Source organism: Argentina silus (genome assembly GCF_951799395.1).
Source record: "Argentina silus genome assembly, chromosome: X".
Classification (NCBI taxonomy): Eukaryota; Metazoa; Chordata; class Actinopteri; order Argentiniformes; family Argentinidae; genus Argentina; species Argentina silus.
The window spans coordinates 20,331,071-20,347,909 of record NC_139653.1 but is presented as its reverse complement, the minus strand read 5'-3'; the positions used below and the strand labels follow the sequence as shown (position 1 = coordinate 20,347,909).

The window sequence follows — 16,839 nt, the reverse complement described above, 5'->3', positions numbered from 1 at the left end:
ATAATTATAGTTCTAGGGCTCCATTTGAAATAAGTGGTTAAAAGTGACAAACATTTTAAAAGACTCAATCCCTCTAAACTGACTGTTCTTGTAGTCTCTCTCCACTAGAGAGAGGTTTAGTAAAGGAGTAAGGGATTAGGGATGAGGAGGGGGTGACAGACTCAAGAGTTCAGATGAGGACCACAGAAGAAGTAATCTCCCAGGTAGCCAAAACATCCCAGTCCTGGGCCTTGGATTTAATCCCCAGTACCACACCACAACCTCACCATGATATTTAATCAGCAAGAAACCTCACACTGCACATTTAAAAAACAGCAGGGTGCTTAAGTTGAGCTCAACGTCTGTAGCTATGCAATCTAGGGGTGTTTTTGTGGATCAGGGAGGTCAGAAAGTGTTGGTGCCTCTATCACCAACATGGCTCCACCGCATCTTATCAGTGGCTTGTAGGCCTGATGTTAGTGGTCCAGCTGGACTGAGCATGGCCCATTATCGCTGTTTAACATGAGGGTTCAAAGGGTAGACTAAACAGAGCACAGATGTGAGGCTAAGACATGCCCAATGCCAAAGTGTGCCCCTTTTCCTTTCAATGGTTTATAAAGCAGTGCAGTCTACCCATGAGTGTGTTTGTGGTTGTATCTATACATCTGCTAGCTTTGTTGTATCAAGGCTTATGATTGGTCTAAACCTGGCATGGTTTGGCTTGCATATTTAGGCATTGTGAAAGCATACCTATCAACGCTCCCCTGCATTTTGATGTCACTTACACATTCTGCTCTCACAAGGTCAAGAGGGTAGATTGCAGAAGTTTCTCTGCTCACGTGCGTGTGTGCGTGCATTTGGAGGGGCCTGAGATATAACTTGTCAAACAGAGGAGATGACCCCAGCAGGATGTATGGTGTCCCGCATGTGGCAGGACAAGACCTCTGGGCAGCAGAGAGACAGTCTGATTTACTCTTCAAAGACAAACTTCTGATAGTATTTCATCTGCATCTGAACCCTACTTAACCCACCAACTGACTGTATACATTACAATTACACCCAAGTGTTGTGGGGTTGAGTGTCACTCAGAGGACCAAATAAACAGCCTTGTTCGAGTGACACTTTGTGATGCTGTTGACTTTCAATTGACATGTGTGGACATACCCCAGTTTGCTTGTTCTCTTTGGTTTACCTTTCTGTCAGAACTAGATATCAACACAACAGCTCTGTGCTGGGCTAGAAATAGGCCCTAGGTGAACAGAGATGTGACTAGTGTGGCACGATGTACCAGTTCTACAAAGGTATCACGATACCCAGCTTTGAAAACGGTTCTATACTAAGACAATTTAGAACCTTTTTTTTTTTTTCATAAACACCTGACGCAGTATTTGTGCAGAATATTATTTTATAAGTGTAATTTGTCTAAATGCTCACGGGGGGCGAGGCACAGTGTACCCTGGCATGCGCTCTGTGGGCGTGTGGCTGGGAAAGACAACGCTAAACAATCGCACTCGTGGCGTTGACAAGAAGAGGAAAGAGAAGGATGGAAGCAGCAAATGTCGATGCTGGCCGACCCCAGCTTGTTGATAAAAAGGATGCCAGAATTGAAATCTGGCATTACTTTGCGTATAGAGCCAATGATGACGTCGGGTCGACCGAAGTCACAAAGCCTATTTGTAAAAGATATTACAAGGCCATGTAGTCAAAGGGAGGCAACACGTTAATTTTAGCCACGCATCTTTCCAATAGGCATCCCAACCTCTTCAAGGAGTTCAAATCACAACAGGTCAGCGAAGAGGTTTGATAGCTAAGGATATGCTTAGATACATGATTCGATCACATAACACGTTCAGGGATATAAATTAAGTTCAACATGTCCTCAAATATTCAGTCAAGCAAGCGAGTATGTTTAAAAAAAAAAAAGAGTGTCTTGTCCTCTCCTGGTGACGTGATCATGTGCCTTTGCCTGATGTTCCATCCCTGTACGTGTTCATCTATTATTCTTCTTGTGAACTGAGTTAAATTTAAAAATGAAATCTCAACATTAGGTTAAAATCTCCATACCATAAATGGAATATTAATGTAATTGAGATAAGACCTGGGCCTGTATCATTGCCAGATTGACAAATATAACCTTATATTTTGTATTGAATTAATGTAAACATATAATAATTCTATAATTATTTTGTGCTCACTCATTTGTTCAGCATAGTACACTAATTCAAATATCAGCTATCAAATGTCATTATGGATCTTTTGGTTGCCGTGGCATCGTTTAAGAATCTAAATCGTGATGCTTAAGCTCATATCAGTAACAAAGTCAATATGTTGGTATCGTGACAACAAGATTTCAACATAGATGTGGCTACATGACAGAAGTCAGTAAAACTGTTGCACTGGAGAACAGAATGTCAAGAACATGGATTGAAAAGGCTGGAGAGTACCCTCTAAAAGGTAGGCTTACATTACCTATACCACTCTGCCTCAAAGCAGAAGGCTACATTTGGCATCAGCTTCTTTGTGACCACTTACTATTTTGTCTCAAGAACCTTACTATAGCTCGACAGTGGGCTTTGGAGGAAGCTTGTTATTTTTCCATGGATGCAGCAACCAAGGAGCATTTACAATCCACTTTCTGCTTTTGTTATATTAACCAGCTGTATTAAAGGCCATGAAACTTTAACCCTTTATCTACACTTCCTTGCTTTTAAACACATATATTAATGAGACAGCCAGATAACTTTTCTAATAAAAATCACACATTTTCAAGCATGAGCAGTTGTGTGTGTTTTTCCTGATACCACCCCTAGTTCGGACAGAATTTTATCCACCGGAGTCGCAATTTGAGACAGGTTTTATTAGACTGCCATCTTTTCCATCTAATCTCAATGCTGGACGTCTCTGAGAGCCAGCTGTAGTTAGCGTCTCTGCCTCTACCTGGGGCTTAACTCAACACCCCTGGCCTAATCCACAGCCCAGCCACTACCCAGGAGGGATAGTTAAGATAGTTAACAAGGAGAGCTTTAGGCTGGCTGAGATTAGGACAGGAGAGATGGACCTCTGGAGGAATGTAAGGATCAACCCTCAATTAGAGGATCACAATGATTATTTAAAACAAACTTACATCTTCTAAAGCATGTATGAGAGTCTTAAATGCATGATCGTACACTGGCAGCACATCTCTGATTAAATTACCTAACCAGTGACAGACCAGTATAGCTAGTTAGGGATCTACTGTACCTGGCATATTTCATTATATGAGACACGTATTGGTTTATATATTATTCACCTCTCAGGGTTTGCTGGCCCAGGATTGTATGTGTGTATTGCGGTGCCTACGGTAGATAATGCATTAAAAACACTAGTTTTAACCATCAGGTTGCATTGTACGTCTGGCCCTCCTGATAAGTGTCTCCACAGGAAGTCATATTGCATGATGAGTTCCTCTGAGCTTGAGTGCTCTGTGGGGCCACTGCTCATCAGGAAGTGGACAGAGGAAAGGTACTAAGATCAAATCCCTCGAAGAATGAGGATATGGCCGATAAAAGGCACAGAGCAGGACTTGCTAGGGATGGATCAACATACACTACTATAGTAACTTCATTTGCACAGCAAACAGCAAATGAAGGTGTCACTTGATGGGATTTCCTCCTCCTTTCACTCACAGTTTTTGGGCAAGTTTTCAGAATCAGTGGAATTACGTACACTGTAGACAACTTTGGGTTTTCTCAAGCTGTTTTGTGGTCTCTCGTTAAGTTTTAGGGCCTTAGTGTTCCTTCACATGAGGATTTAGAGACTGAGGTGTGGGAGAAGGTGAGGTGAAGCAGGCAGAACATTGCTGGAAAACATGGCAATTAGATGCCCTTGGTCAGTGTTGTTTTAACAGCAAGCAGTGTTTTTCTAGGGGGAGGGGGTGTTCCTGAGATCTCAGTGGGACTGGGAACTATTCTACTTTAGGAGGAGGAGCACTTTCACACTTAATGATACTTTACTGATCGTGTAACAAAACGACCCATCAAACACCAGGAGACCACATAAACTCACACTCTAGGACTTTCCCGCTTCAGACTGTCCTACTGCCACCAGAGCCCCCTCTTCCTCTCTCTCTCTCCCTCTCTGTCTGTCTCTCTCTCTCTCCTCTCTCTCTCTCTCTCAAGTGATTATCCTAGCGTGACCCCCCACTAATGTTCTGCTCAATTTCACATCAAGTAGTGTCTTTATGAGCATGTGAGAAACACAGGACCCAGTGGATGCCACCTTCTCCTCCGCTGCTTCTGTTAGGTGTCTGCTTATCAGCTTCCCTTCACGCGTCAACTTCCAAGCACAAAGACCCCATACCTGCTCCCCATGTGTGTGCGATCGCATGGTAACTGGGAGATACCGAGGGGTGCTCTATTAGAGTGGCTACCCATGGCTGCTGTTGGACTGGCATGTTGTCTCAGGGCCAAGCCAACCAAGACGACCTGTGAACATCAGGGTTAGGGTTAGGCCCTATTCACTACCAAAGTTAGTGCATGACCCTGCATGGCAGTCAGACGAGCTGTGTGGTATGGCATAGTCTAGGCATGTTGGTTTATGTGAGTATTAGGCTAGAGAAGTTAGGATTGAGTGGTGATGAGATTGAAACTTCCTTTTACACCAAGTCCTGTTTTCTATAGTGGTTCACTACTGTGATTATTATGATTTGTTTACTGTTATTTATACCGAAAACATGCTTCATAGGACTGAATTCATACTGGACACCATTTTCAGATACTGTTTGGACATTGCACAAAGATACAAAGTCGCGCAGAGTTGCTGTAGTTTCAATGTGCCACATTAATCGAATTTACTTTCATTTAGAAATGAGATGACTAAATCCTGTGCACTGTTGTCTCTCTGCTTTGGGGTGGAGGGGTTGTCGCGTTAGCAGAGCAACACTGCTCTTTGGGGCATTAGTTCATAGGGCATGTTTGATTAACATTGCAGCACGGTCCGTCTGATAAAGATAAATAAATATGAGTGTGAGTGCTAATGTAACGGCCAGCAGCAGGCGACCTGTCCGGGCGTGATAGGGACACCGAGTAGCCAGTCTTGGGAAGGTGGAGGGGGTTCTGATAGGGAGACAGAGTAGCCAGTCTTGGGAAGGTGGGGGGGGTTCTGATAGGGAGACAGAGTAGCTAGTCCTGGGAGGTGGGGGGGTTCTGATAAAGGGTCCTGCTGTAAGCCAGGGTGGGTGACCTCCTGGGGGAGGGAGACGTAATGAGTTCCCCAGCTGGCCCCCTGGGACCCCTGCGCTCGTGCTCCGTGCCTCTCCTGGCTGCTTTAAACTGCCACCCTGTTTGTTTAGGCAAGATTAGCAACGTAAAACCCTTACAACATCCTGGACATGCAGCGAGAGGGAGAGACGTTAGGGAGAGAGGTTGAAAGAGAGAGAGATTGATGGAAATAGAGGGAGTGGTTGTGTAAGACAAGTGATGGAGAAAAAGAGAAAACAGGTGGGGTAGAGGAAGAATGAAGGAAGGGAGGAAAGGAGAGGTACACTCAAGTACAGGAAGTAATCCAAGAGAAAGATGTGTGCTATTTCAGGTTGTTGATTTTTTATTTTTTTATTTTTTTTACATTTTTCCTCACAAACTCATGCATGGTGGAATGCATCTGGCTCTGCCATTCCTGAGAGGCCGAACCTTCCTGGTTGAGTAAATCACTAATTACCCAGCATGATGGGCAGGTACTCAGCTGTTTGGTTCAGTACCTGTTCGGGTCCCCTCTGTGTTGTGCATTCCACTGAATCTAATCCATTATCCCCTGATCTGGACTGCTCACTTGTGTGTTTAACACTGTGTGATATGGAAATTACAAGATATGTTCATTGATATCTTGATAGCAAGACTGGTTTACTAAATGTGTCATATTCCAAGAAATCTGCATAGTTGTGGCCTGAGAGAAGCTAATATGGATAAGAAGCTGGAGAGGATAGATGCTGTGATTGAAGGAGAGGAGAAGGCAAGAGAGTACAATCAAGAGTAAGGAGAGGGAGAGAAGGATTAGTTGTAGGTGTGTGTGTGTGTGTGTGTGTGTGTGTGTGTGTGGTAGCTAGTGCTCCTTGAATCTGAGCAGGAAACAGATGTGTTGTGATACAGGACCTGGGCTAGCTGCAGTGGGCTGTGGGGAGGGTCAGGGGGATGCTATCAGCACGACCAGCCTGCTGTCTGACCGCAGCACTCCGCTTCCTGTGGACCTAATGAGTGCCGGCCCCTGATAAGGAGCCCAGAGCACAGCTCCATTTGATCAGCACTGGTGTGTGAGGGGACGCTCCGCGGCTCCTTGTCTGGGGATTTGTTCTTGAATTTGTACCTGGGTGATAAAAGCAGGCTGGGCCTGGCGGACAAAGGTTTAGAAATAGGGGAGTCATTGCCCTCAACAAAGAGTTTGAAGACTTCTGATTAGGATACTGTGATAAATCTCACTGTCCCCCCCCCCCCCCCCCCCAAGTTTCGGCACACCTCAGTGTTTAAAGAAGCGACTCTGTGTGTACAGTAGGGTCAATCAATTGGCACCTTGGCTTGTTCTTGTATGTTTGATGCGCAGTAAGAGAGACAGGAAGGAGAAGGGTTAATGTTACCTTCCTGTATGTGTTTAAAGCCTTGAACACTTTCACCCTTCCATCTACTTCCTGTTGACCTCTGTAGGCAGACTACTCTCTGGCCCTTTTTGGCAGGATGTGCTCTGAGACAAAACACAAGTGTTTTATTTTCATTTTTTCACATATTGAGAATATTGTGTGTCTCACTCTGTATATGGAAGTAGACATAGTGCCCTCGGTAATTATTGGGACAGTGAAGCATTTTTCTACTTTTGACTGTATACTCGAAAAGGTTGGATTTGAAATCAAGCAATTACTTTGAGGTTAAAGTATAGATTCTCAGCTTGAAGTGTATTTGTGTACATATTGGTTTCACCATTTGAAATAATAAACACATTTTATACAAATAACACAGTTTATACATAGTCCCCCTATTTCATGGCATCAGTATTAGGACAATTGGCTTGACAGGTGTTTCTGTCACATCATTTGTGCAGGCATAAGAGAGCTGTCAATATCTAGTCTTGATTTTAGGCTTTGCGTTTGCCTTTGGAGTCTGCTATTGGTGTCTGTCAACATGAGGACCAAAGGTGTCACTGAAAGTCAAGGAAGCCATTATGAGGCTGAAAAATCTGGGGGGAAAAAATCTGAAACAGCCAACACTTTAGGATTACCAAAATCAACAGTTTGGAACATTATTTAAAAAAAAAATAATGCACTGGTTATCTCAGCAATCACAAACAGCCTGGTAGGCTAAGGAAGACCTTTGCAGTGGATGACCAAAAAGTGCCCACCATAATTAAGAAATATCCCCAAACAACTGTCCAACAGATCAGGAACACTCTACAGGAGGTAGGTCTAAATGTGTCAGTAACTATCATACCATAAGACAATAACCCAAAACAAACTGCCAAAGTAGTGTCTGGTGGGGTCAATGGGTGACAGACTTTAGCCAGTTATTGCATGCAAAAGATTGTTGACTAAATACTAAACATGAGTGCTTAATTTGGTCATAATATTACTATGTGCCAATACTTTTGGTGCCATGTATAAAAATGGTTGCCATTTTTAAATGGTGAGACCAATATAAATACCCTCAAGTAAAAGCTGAAAATCTATACTTTAATCTCATCGTAATTGTTTGATTTCAAATCCAAACGTTTGGAGTATAGAGCCAAAATAAGAAAAAATGCATTACTGTCCCAATAATCATGAATGGCACTGTATGTTCATCTGCTAGGAGTAATAAAAAAGAAGGATATGACCACCTGAAATTAAATGTCATGTGGTAAATGTGTGCTTTTGTTTTCTCTCCAGCCCCTGTCCAGAGCAGGGAATGGGCGATGAGTTTAATCTCATGGATCACTCAGACCTGTACATCTTAGACTTCAGTGAGTACCTTTCTTTACTGGTAATGTCTTTACTCGCAATTGTCAGTGTATAATTAATGGGTTTTTTTGTGTGTGTGTGTGTGTGTGTGTGTGTGTGTGTGTGTGTGTGTGTGTGTGTGTGTGTGTGTGTGTGTGTGTGTGTGTGTGTGTGTGTGTGTGTCAGGCGAGTGTAATTTGTTGTGTCAGACTCTGAAATCAATATGATCTTTAGACCCCATCAATATCTCCATTAAGATACTTTACAGTACATAATTGTTCTGTATGTAACATTTAAGCTTTCTGAAAGCTTCCTAATGGTTGTAATTACTATGTTTAATCGGTAGTCATCAAGGAATGAGATCCCTTGAAAGAAATATTTCATTTACGAACACAAAAGCTCTAAATGAAAGCTTCTTAAATGGAATGTCCTACCGACTCGGTTTGCATACAAACATGTTGTTACTGCCAGGGGTGTTCTAAGGGAGTGTGTTGTTTGGATGTTATTAGGGAGGATGTTGTTTGGAAATTCAAACTGAATTTCAACATGGTGGCAAGAGGTGGCAGATTTCCAAAAAATGTATGCCCTGCTTCTTTAAACAGATCCTCAATTACCTGTCTTCTGGCTGTCCCTTCCTTCCCTCTCAAAGGCCTGCTCAAAACACTGACACACCTCTCATCTGGGCTAGTGATGGTGACACTGGCCCTGTCCCACTCAGTAATATGCCCCACCTCCCTCCCTTGGGCAGTCCAATAAAGCCATTTCCTGTTGGCAGTGTGGCAGTCTGAAACATTGTCAGGTCCCAGTAAGGGTCTGTGTGCGTGGGCTGAAAATAAACATGAGAAATGTTTGGACTGGCAGTACCCACACTATCCTCCCCTGCAGCAGACCTCTGATCTTCCAGAGCACACATGAGCCACCCTGTGCCAGTTGTTTGCCAACCCCTGTTCCTGCCCACTGCGTATCGCTGTACATATGGTGGCAGCATGGTCTGGTACAACCATTTTATTTGCAGAAGCTAAACGGCATCTTCTCACTCGAGTTGGGATGTGTTTGGTGGGCGAGTGACAGTGTGTGTGGAATAAGATTATTGTAGTGAACGCCTGTGTCTTGCAGTATGTGCTCTGTGGTGTTGATTTCATGATGATTCATCACATTTACTTTACTGTGTTTACTTTCACTTCTTTTCAGGCCCTAATTTGAAAACGTTATGCAAGATGGCTGTTATTCAGTACAGTCTGGAGCAATCTGGACTCCCGCATGACATCAGGTGAGACAGATCTCACAGATTAGTGGGGTCACAGATTAGCCTTTGCATGGTTGTCAGTGTGTTTTTGAGTGTTTGACATTATTGTTTACTTTATTGTTTACTTAGTACAGTATACTTGTATGTTTGATCAGGGTTTTGTGTTTCAACCAAACCAAATTCTTGAGCTGTAATTTTTCTAGTGATTAATTTCTCATGTTAGGTGATCATGAATGGGAACTTGATACTCATTACACCCCTGAAGACCCCCTCCCACCATCACCTCCACCTTACACAGACTTTTGTGTTGGCAGTTGTATTCCTAATTCTAAGAGGCTTTTAGATGGGGTCAGGAAGGTAACCCTCCTCCCACCCACCCACACACACACACACACACACACACACACACACAAGAGGGAGTGAGTGTGAAACCAGAGCCAGTGATAACAATCTGAAGCTCAACCTCTGACCTCTCATCAGGTCAGCACTAGGCCTTGTCGTCAGTCCCTGCTTCTGGTTCTCGGGTTGCAGCAAGGTCCTCACATGAGATCCATAGCAGTAGGGGAGGAATTAGGGGGCAGAGAGGAAGAGAAAACGGGAGAAACATGTTAGGAGTTAAAGTCGAAAAGATAGGCTAGAGATTTGCTCCACCCCCAAAATCCATTAATGATTTTTATCTGTGCTTGAATGTGCATGAGCAGTGTCAATTCAGTTTGTCACAGTATTTGACCTCCTAAGACTGAGAGACAGATTACTATCCATGTGTTAATGCCGATCCATAAAGGAAGTCAATAGTGCAGCCTGCAAACTAACAATAATGTAGAATGACAATGGCATTGAAACTCTTACCAGAGTAAGGTAAGAACTGCCTCTGATTCTGCCTTTGATTTCTCCTGCAGATGGGAACTGGCGGCTATGACCACCAACAGCAACATCAGCCGACCCATCTTCTCCTCCCATGGCTGAGGACAGAGAGTTCAGACAGTACCAGAACCTCACACTGGGCTTTTTTTACTCAACTGGATTTGGACAGGCTTTTTGTACTGTTTAGATCAGATAGGATTTTTCTTCTTTCTGGGGTTTCGCTATCTCCAAGTAAAACAAAGTTTGAAATGTCTACTCTGCATATTACTTAAATGGACACTGTGGGTTTATAATGTTTATGAAAGCTGCTTATCTGGGTTTTTGTTGTTCCATTATACAGAACTTAATGAAAATCAAGTGGATCGTTTGACAGTATTAAAAGCAGAAATATTCTCCCAACACAGTTTTTGGAGAGTTGGAAAATGCTTTTTTTTTCTTTCTATTTTTTTAACTCACTGCTCCTGTGAGAATCTGACTGTTCACACCTGAATAGCAGCTCCTCTCAAGAAATCAAATCAGCGTCTCAAGAAATCAAATCAGCCTACGATAATCATGAATTTAACATTGGGAAAAAGAAAGAAGGTCCTTAGTATGTAATCTCTTCTCTGTGAAGGTACAGGCATATCACAAAGATGTCCTCCCAAGTGAGCCTATACTGTCTTCCCAGAGAGAATGCCAGAAAGAGAAACTTCTATCACAACCAATCCCATAGACTTGGATAGCTGTGGTTTCAGTTTTACCTTATAATATCCATTCACTCTAACTGAGTCACATTTATCTCCAGGTTAGTCCTCTAAAGTTATTCGTACAATAAATCAAGATGTTGGATATAGCACATGAAGCCTGCCTAGTGAACATTGAAGATTTTCATTAGACTTTCTAACCCCCACCCCCCCCCCCTCCCCAAACCATCTCACAGGTGATCTTATACTCAATGTAATGATGCTCTGTAACACCAGTGCTAGACCTACCATACTGTACATCTGCTATCTGTTTTTTATCCAGTGAAAAAGACTGCTTAATGAGATGCGCCCATGTGTTTATTACAACAATGTTTCAACCCATAGGTCTTTGAGGTGTAGCAGTGTGCAGAGTCCTTTGTTTTTGCTGATGAACATTTATACTTTCAGCACATAGTCAATGTCCCGCCTGTACTATGTCTTCCCCTCTCTCCTCCCCAGATGTTTGTTTTTCCGTGCCAAATATACGAGGGTGTCATGATACAGGGGTAAGAAATACACTGCACAGTAACCATGTGGACCTCCCTACACCTGCTGGATCCACGCCAATCTGGGAAGCTTTGGTGTCAGCCGCTTATCCCCCAGTTAGGGCCTGTCACCCTGCCTGTTATTGTCAAGGGATCATCGTAGGTGTGCATATGTATTTTTTCCCCCTGTAGCCTACACATCCCTACTGTGTCCCATGACACTCATGAAACCTCTTGTGACTGCCATATTCATCACACCTCGCTGTATTTCATCTCACAAGACCATAAGACTACATGTATTTTTCTGCGCAGCCACAAGAAAACACCCAAAGCCTTGTAGTTCTGATCAGCATCATGGCCACATAAGCACTGTTAGGTAACCTACCGCTCACACACATTCAACACCGCAACCTGCTCTTAAATAACCCTCTCTTTCTGTTTTTATGAAATGAGTTAAATGGCTGGATTTGCAATGAATGAGGCATATTCAGGTGATGGAAAATGAAACATTTTAAATTGTTTATTGGTGATCAAGACTTTTTACATGACCGAAATGTCTCAATCTTAGAATTGATGGAATAATCTGCTTTCAGTATATATTTTCATTTCAGTCTTTGATTTAAAAGTTATGATTGATTATGATTGAAATAAGCTCTGCTAGGTGAATGAGAATAAATGCAGATACAACAAAATAGCTATTGCTACCATTATTACAGTGGTTTCCAAACTGGTTTTTACCAGTCTCAGAATAAGTGTGTCAGAGTGAAGACTAATTTTGCTTCACTGAAGAATATGTGAACCGACCAGGTTAGTCGGCCAATAGCATGTGTACGCAGAATTTTCTGTACATAAACAATTCATTTACATGTAGTTTCAAAAAAGCGGTGAAATACTGGATCAACATAGAAGGTACTCCAAAGTTCTCCACCACAGTCAATCTGATGCTTTCGCCTCTTCAGGCCTTACTGAAATGAAATGTTTTAATGCTGCCCTTTGCCTAAATATCACTTGAGCTACTGATCGCTTAAGAGAAGCCAGATTGACGTTTGAAGGCGTATTTATAGACCAGCAGTGCCAATGTGACTCTGGGAGTCTGATGCCCTCACTACTGCATAATGGACTCAGACATATCACATTCAGGATAAATCTCAATATCCTAATCACCTGTACTGTATTACAGCTACTATGATTAAGTAACCAGGACATTTATAACATATGCCCACACTACTTTAGCTTGACACCAAATTCATGAACACTGAAAAATGTATAACAAAAATGTTACTTTTTCAGATGTATGTGGTGGACATGCTTTCTGGTTGGCCACAAGTGTGTAAAGGTGGAAGCTGCCAGCAGTTAACATCTAAACACATCAGGAATATGTGGGAGGAAATAAACAGGTGAATGATGGTGTACTTGTTGTTACAGGATTGAATAAACTCTTTAACAGGAATGATTGATAGGAAAAAAAAAAAGGTCAACAAATTTGAGTATGTGCATTCAGTTTAAGGCTATGTAGTCCCCCTTGAGCTTTTTTCTACGTTTATATGGGGGAAAGCAACGTTATCTGCCAAGGTTAATCTAGATTCCCTGTGCAATATGCTATATAATTGTATAAATAATAAAATTGATGAGATTTTAATTGATTGTTTTTGAGTTTTTCTTATTCTGTTTTCTGACTTGAAATAATTACCACAACAAAAAACTAATTAATTCAGAGCCTTTTACTCATGCCATTTTTCCAAAGCAATGTTCCTTGTCTTTTGGTTATCAAAAAAGTATATTGTTGCTCAAAGGTGCAGTGGTTTCTATGTTGTGTTTGCAGTTGCTCTCTTACAGTAGCTGAACCCTGTTTTGTTATGGTCGATGTTGTAATGGCAAAAGGTTAAGTGTCACAGTTTGCCAGTTCTGTGTGTGCGTGTGCGTGCATGCAGGCAGGTGGGGGTGAGAGGTCACTCTCCCCTCTCGGAGAGATACTCAAGAAAGAGCAGAGCCTCTCTGAATTTGAATAAGCTGTGTGAATGAGCTGAGGGTTGTTATGACTTGATATTCCCCCAGTGGGACTCGAAGAAGTCAAAACCATTCTGGAAGGATCCTGAATTAGTGAACTTCAGAATTGTGATTGATTATCCTAATTATGTTGTTGAAACTACAGTGCCCTGCCTAAGTAATGGGACAGTGAAGCATTTTTTCTTCTTTTGGCTCTACACTCTAAAAATGTGGATTATTAACTGAGGTTAAAATAGAGATTCTCATCTTGTATTTGATGGTATTCAATATTGGTTTCACCATTCAGAAATTACAACACTTTTTATGCATAGTCCCCCTATTTCAGGGTACCCAAAAGTAATGGGACAATTGGCTTGACAGATGTTCTGGTCAAGTGTGTTCCGTCACATAATTTGTGCAGGCATAAGAGAGATGTCAATGTCTGGTATTGATTCTAGGCTTTGCTTTTGCCTTTGGAGTCCGACACCAAAGTGATGTCAATGAAAGTGAAAGAAGCCTTTATTAGGCTGAAAAGTCTGAAAAAAGCCAAAACGTTAGACTTGCCAAAATCAACAGTTTGGAACATTATTAATGCCCGAGTGCAAGCAAGAGTGCAAGCAATGCCTCCAAATTCATTGGATGATGCTTCATCATACAGTTAGACAATGACCCCAAACATACTGCCATAGAAACTAGGGAGTTTTTCAGAGCCAAAAAGTGGAAAGGTCTTGACTGGCCATGTCAATCTTCAGATTGAACATGCATTTAATTTCCTGATGATAAGATTTTTACAACAACTGAAGATGGCTGTAGTACAGGCTTGGCAGAACATCACCAGAGAAGATACCCAGCGTCTGGTGGGGTCAATGGGTCGCAGACTTCAGCCAGTTATTGCATGCAAAGGATTGTCGACCAAATACTAAACATGAGCGCTTATTTTGGACATTTGATACATCTGTCCCATCACTGTTGGGTACTCTGAAACCGGGGGACTATGCATAAAAAATGTTGTAATTTCTGAATGGTGAAACCATGTATATAAATACCATCAAATAAAAGCTGAAAATCTCTACTTTAACCTTAGTCATAATAATTGTTTTATGTGAAATTCAAACTAATGGACTGTAGAGACAAAAGAGGAAAAAATGCTTCACTGTCCCATTACTTACACAGGGCACTGTATGTTTCTTTGAATTAGGCTTAGGGTATTTATTGTTTTGATGACAGCAGTTTATTGGTGTGTTCATTGTTGTTAACTGTCTAATGGTAAAACAGATGGCGAAACGCAAAGCTGGTTCGTTCTAACACTGAAGTGTTGCATTGTTGTATTAACTTATTAACATTTATTATTAACTAAAATTGTGTCCCAGTACAAGAGGCATAATCCTTGTCATCTGGTCAGTTTGAGCATAAATTAGATTTGTGAACTTATTTTGGCCACCGTCAAATTTCAGGGACATTCGTCTCTTATGTAAATTGCTATCACCTTTTGTAAAGATGGTTTTTCGTTTCTCTTCCACTGGAGACTTAGGTATATCATAGGGTATCACCCACACTTTTCCATTTAACTCTACCATCACCTCACTCTTAAGTGAATCTTGTCTTGAAGCTTCGTGGCGCTTCATGGTCCCCAGACTGCTGCCATCTGTGGCCCCTGACACTCTCTGGCTGTTGGGTCCTTCTGAAGCTACAGCTGACCGTCTGCTCCAGCCGTGCTGTCTGGCTGGTCCCTCACAGACCACTCAAATGGACACATCAACTAATGGCTGCTCTGGGATGTCCCAGTACGTGCCCCCCCCCCCCCCCCCCTCCTCTCAGTACCTCTGGCCCACTAGACTGCTTAAACTGGGACATGAGCTGCTGCTTTGGGATGTCCCATCATAAGGCGTTGTCTCACCTTCAACCCTGCCCCTCTCCCTCAGTTTCTCTGGCCTGGCAGTTTGCTTGTGTCTGTCACCAGCCTGGTGCTATAAAGCCAGTGTTATCTGCAGTGCTAAGTGCAGGCCACAGACGGCAGGTCAGCTATGAGCAGAGCAGTAGAGACACCCTGTCCCGCCTGGCCACGCTGCACACAGGAAGTGGGGCAGCAGTGGACCCCGTGTCTGGCCCCGGACCCTGGGGTCAGCCAAGGCGTTAATGCAGGGAGACACTTGGCCAAATTGCTCTCTAATTTCCCTTTAGGTCTCAGAAAACCTCATTGGCCCTTGAGTATCAGACTGAGAATTCGTTCAGACTGATGGTGTCTGTCCAACCCCATTTGCACATTTTTACTCAAGTTCTAGTTTCTTTCTCCTCAATCATGTAAATTGGAGGAATTGATCAAGACATTGAAAGTCTTTTTATTTAAAATCCAGCAAGGTTGATATTTTTCTATTATTTATTTGATCAAACAGTTGAAATTTGTATTGGAACTTCGACTTTTTCCATTGTGGCAAAAAAAAAGAGAAGAGAATGTGTGCTCATATAAACCAGTATTCAAACTAGTATAGTAGGTGTAGTCAAGTTGTTAGTTATAGCTCCAAGAACGACATACATAATGGCTCTCTTCACTGATGTTATTTACTTGTAACTTCAAGAACATACAAACAAATTATACAGCTTCCTCATGCTATAACGACACTCAACTATGTATTATGTGTAATTAACAGTAATGTATTTAAGCCTATGACATTATGGGGATGCAAAGCTCAAACCTATATTGGACCACTTCACTCCAGTCCCAGTGCAACAATGCCCTGCGCATGCCCCAACTGTAAACTATTGCCTCACAGTATGAATCCCATTTGTAGGGACCAGTTTGACTACTGGATGGATATTTGTAGGTAGCAGTTTGACTCCTGTTGTCCACACTTTTACAAACCACAGACATTGGCCAGTCCAGACCCCTTCCCCTCTTTCCCCTCTCAGCTCCACTCCAGAGACTCATCCTCTCTCCACTGACACTCTGCAGACCCCTGACAGCCATGAGGGGACATTACTTGGACGTGGCTGCCCGTCGACGCCAGCCTGCTGTCAGGCCCTCTATAGACAAACTTGACAGTGAGTGTGGCCCTGTCGCCACCCCAAGGCCCACAGACACCCTCTTCTGACCCTGTCTCACACCTTCCTCACCCAGTCCCAAACATCAGCTTTTCCTCCCAACAGGTCAGGCATCTGCTGGCAGTACAGCTGTGTCAGCTGATACCTGGTCTCAGACAAAACCAGCAGGTAGACCTATCATGACAAAATGCAAGGATTTAAAGCAAGTACATTTAGCGAGGATGTAGTGTGAGGTTGAAATAAAATTCATCCTGTAACGTCCTTTTTATTTTACCAGGTATGTGAGTTGAGAACATTTTCTCTCTTGCAGCAACAGCCTGGGGAGAGGAGAGTGTATGATTGAGCTAATTAAAAGCTTGGATGACCGGGAGTTTTGTGTAATATTTTCCAAAATTATTTAAGAGATCCGCATTCTACAGTGCCACACGCATGCTCCCCGATTGTTCCAGATATTGACTTAGATTCAAAAGAGCAATCAGTTTGATGAGAATTATATTATATATTAAATGATTGTGTCTCGTATGCAGGCAACTTTACTTAATCCCATGTCATTGTTGTATACAGTGTATAGTTGGTGAGAAAACA

At 42.5% G+C, this 16,839-nt stretch overlaps 1 protein-coding gene across 3 annotated transcripts in view; it reads left to right on the top strand.

The window, feature by feature from the left end:
- klhdc3 (kelch domain containing 3) overlaps window positions 1–12,850 on the top strand; it is a 31,077-nt gene extending 18,227 nt beyond the window's left edge. For 2 of the 3 annotated variants that reach the window (XM_083695659.1, XM_083695660.1), the window contains exons 9-11: window positions 7,862–7,935; window positions 9,104–9,182; window positions 10,058–12,850. In XM_083695659.1, the coding sequence (XP_083551785.1) occupies window positions 7,862–7,935; window positions 9,104–9,182; window positions 10,058–10,124 (220 nt within the window). In that variant the 3' untranslated portion in view covers window positions 10,125–12,850. Of the gene's footprint in view, window positions 1–7,861; window positions 7,936–9,103; window positions 9,183–9,381; window positions 9,508–10,057 lie in introns of those variants that run through there. The other variant, XM_083695661.1, reaches the window with a different exon arrangement.
- The last annotated feature ends 3,989 nt before the right edge of the window (window positions 12,851–16,839 follow it).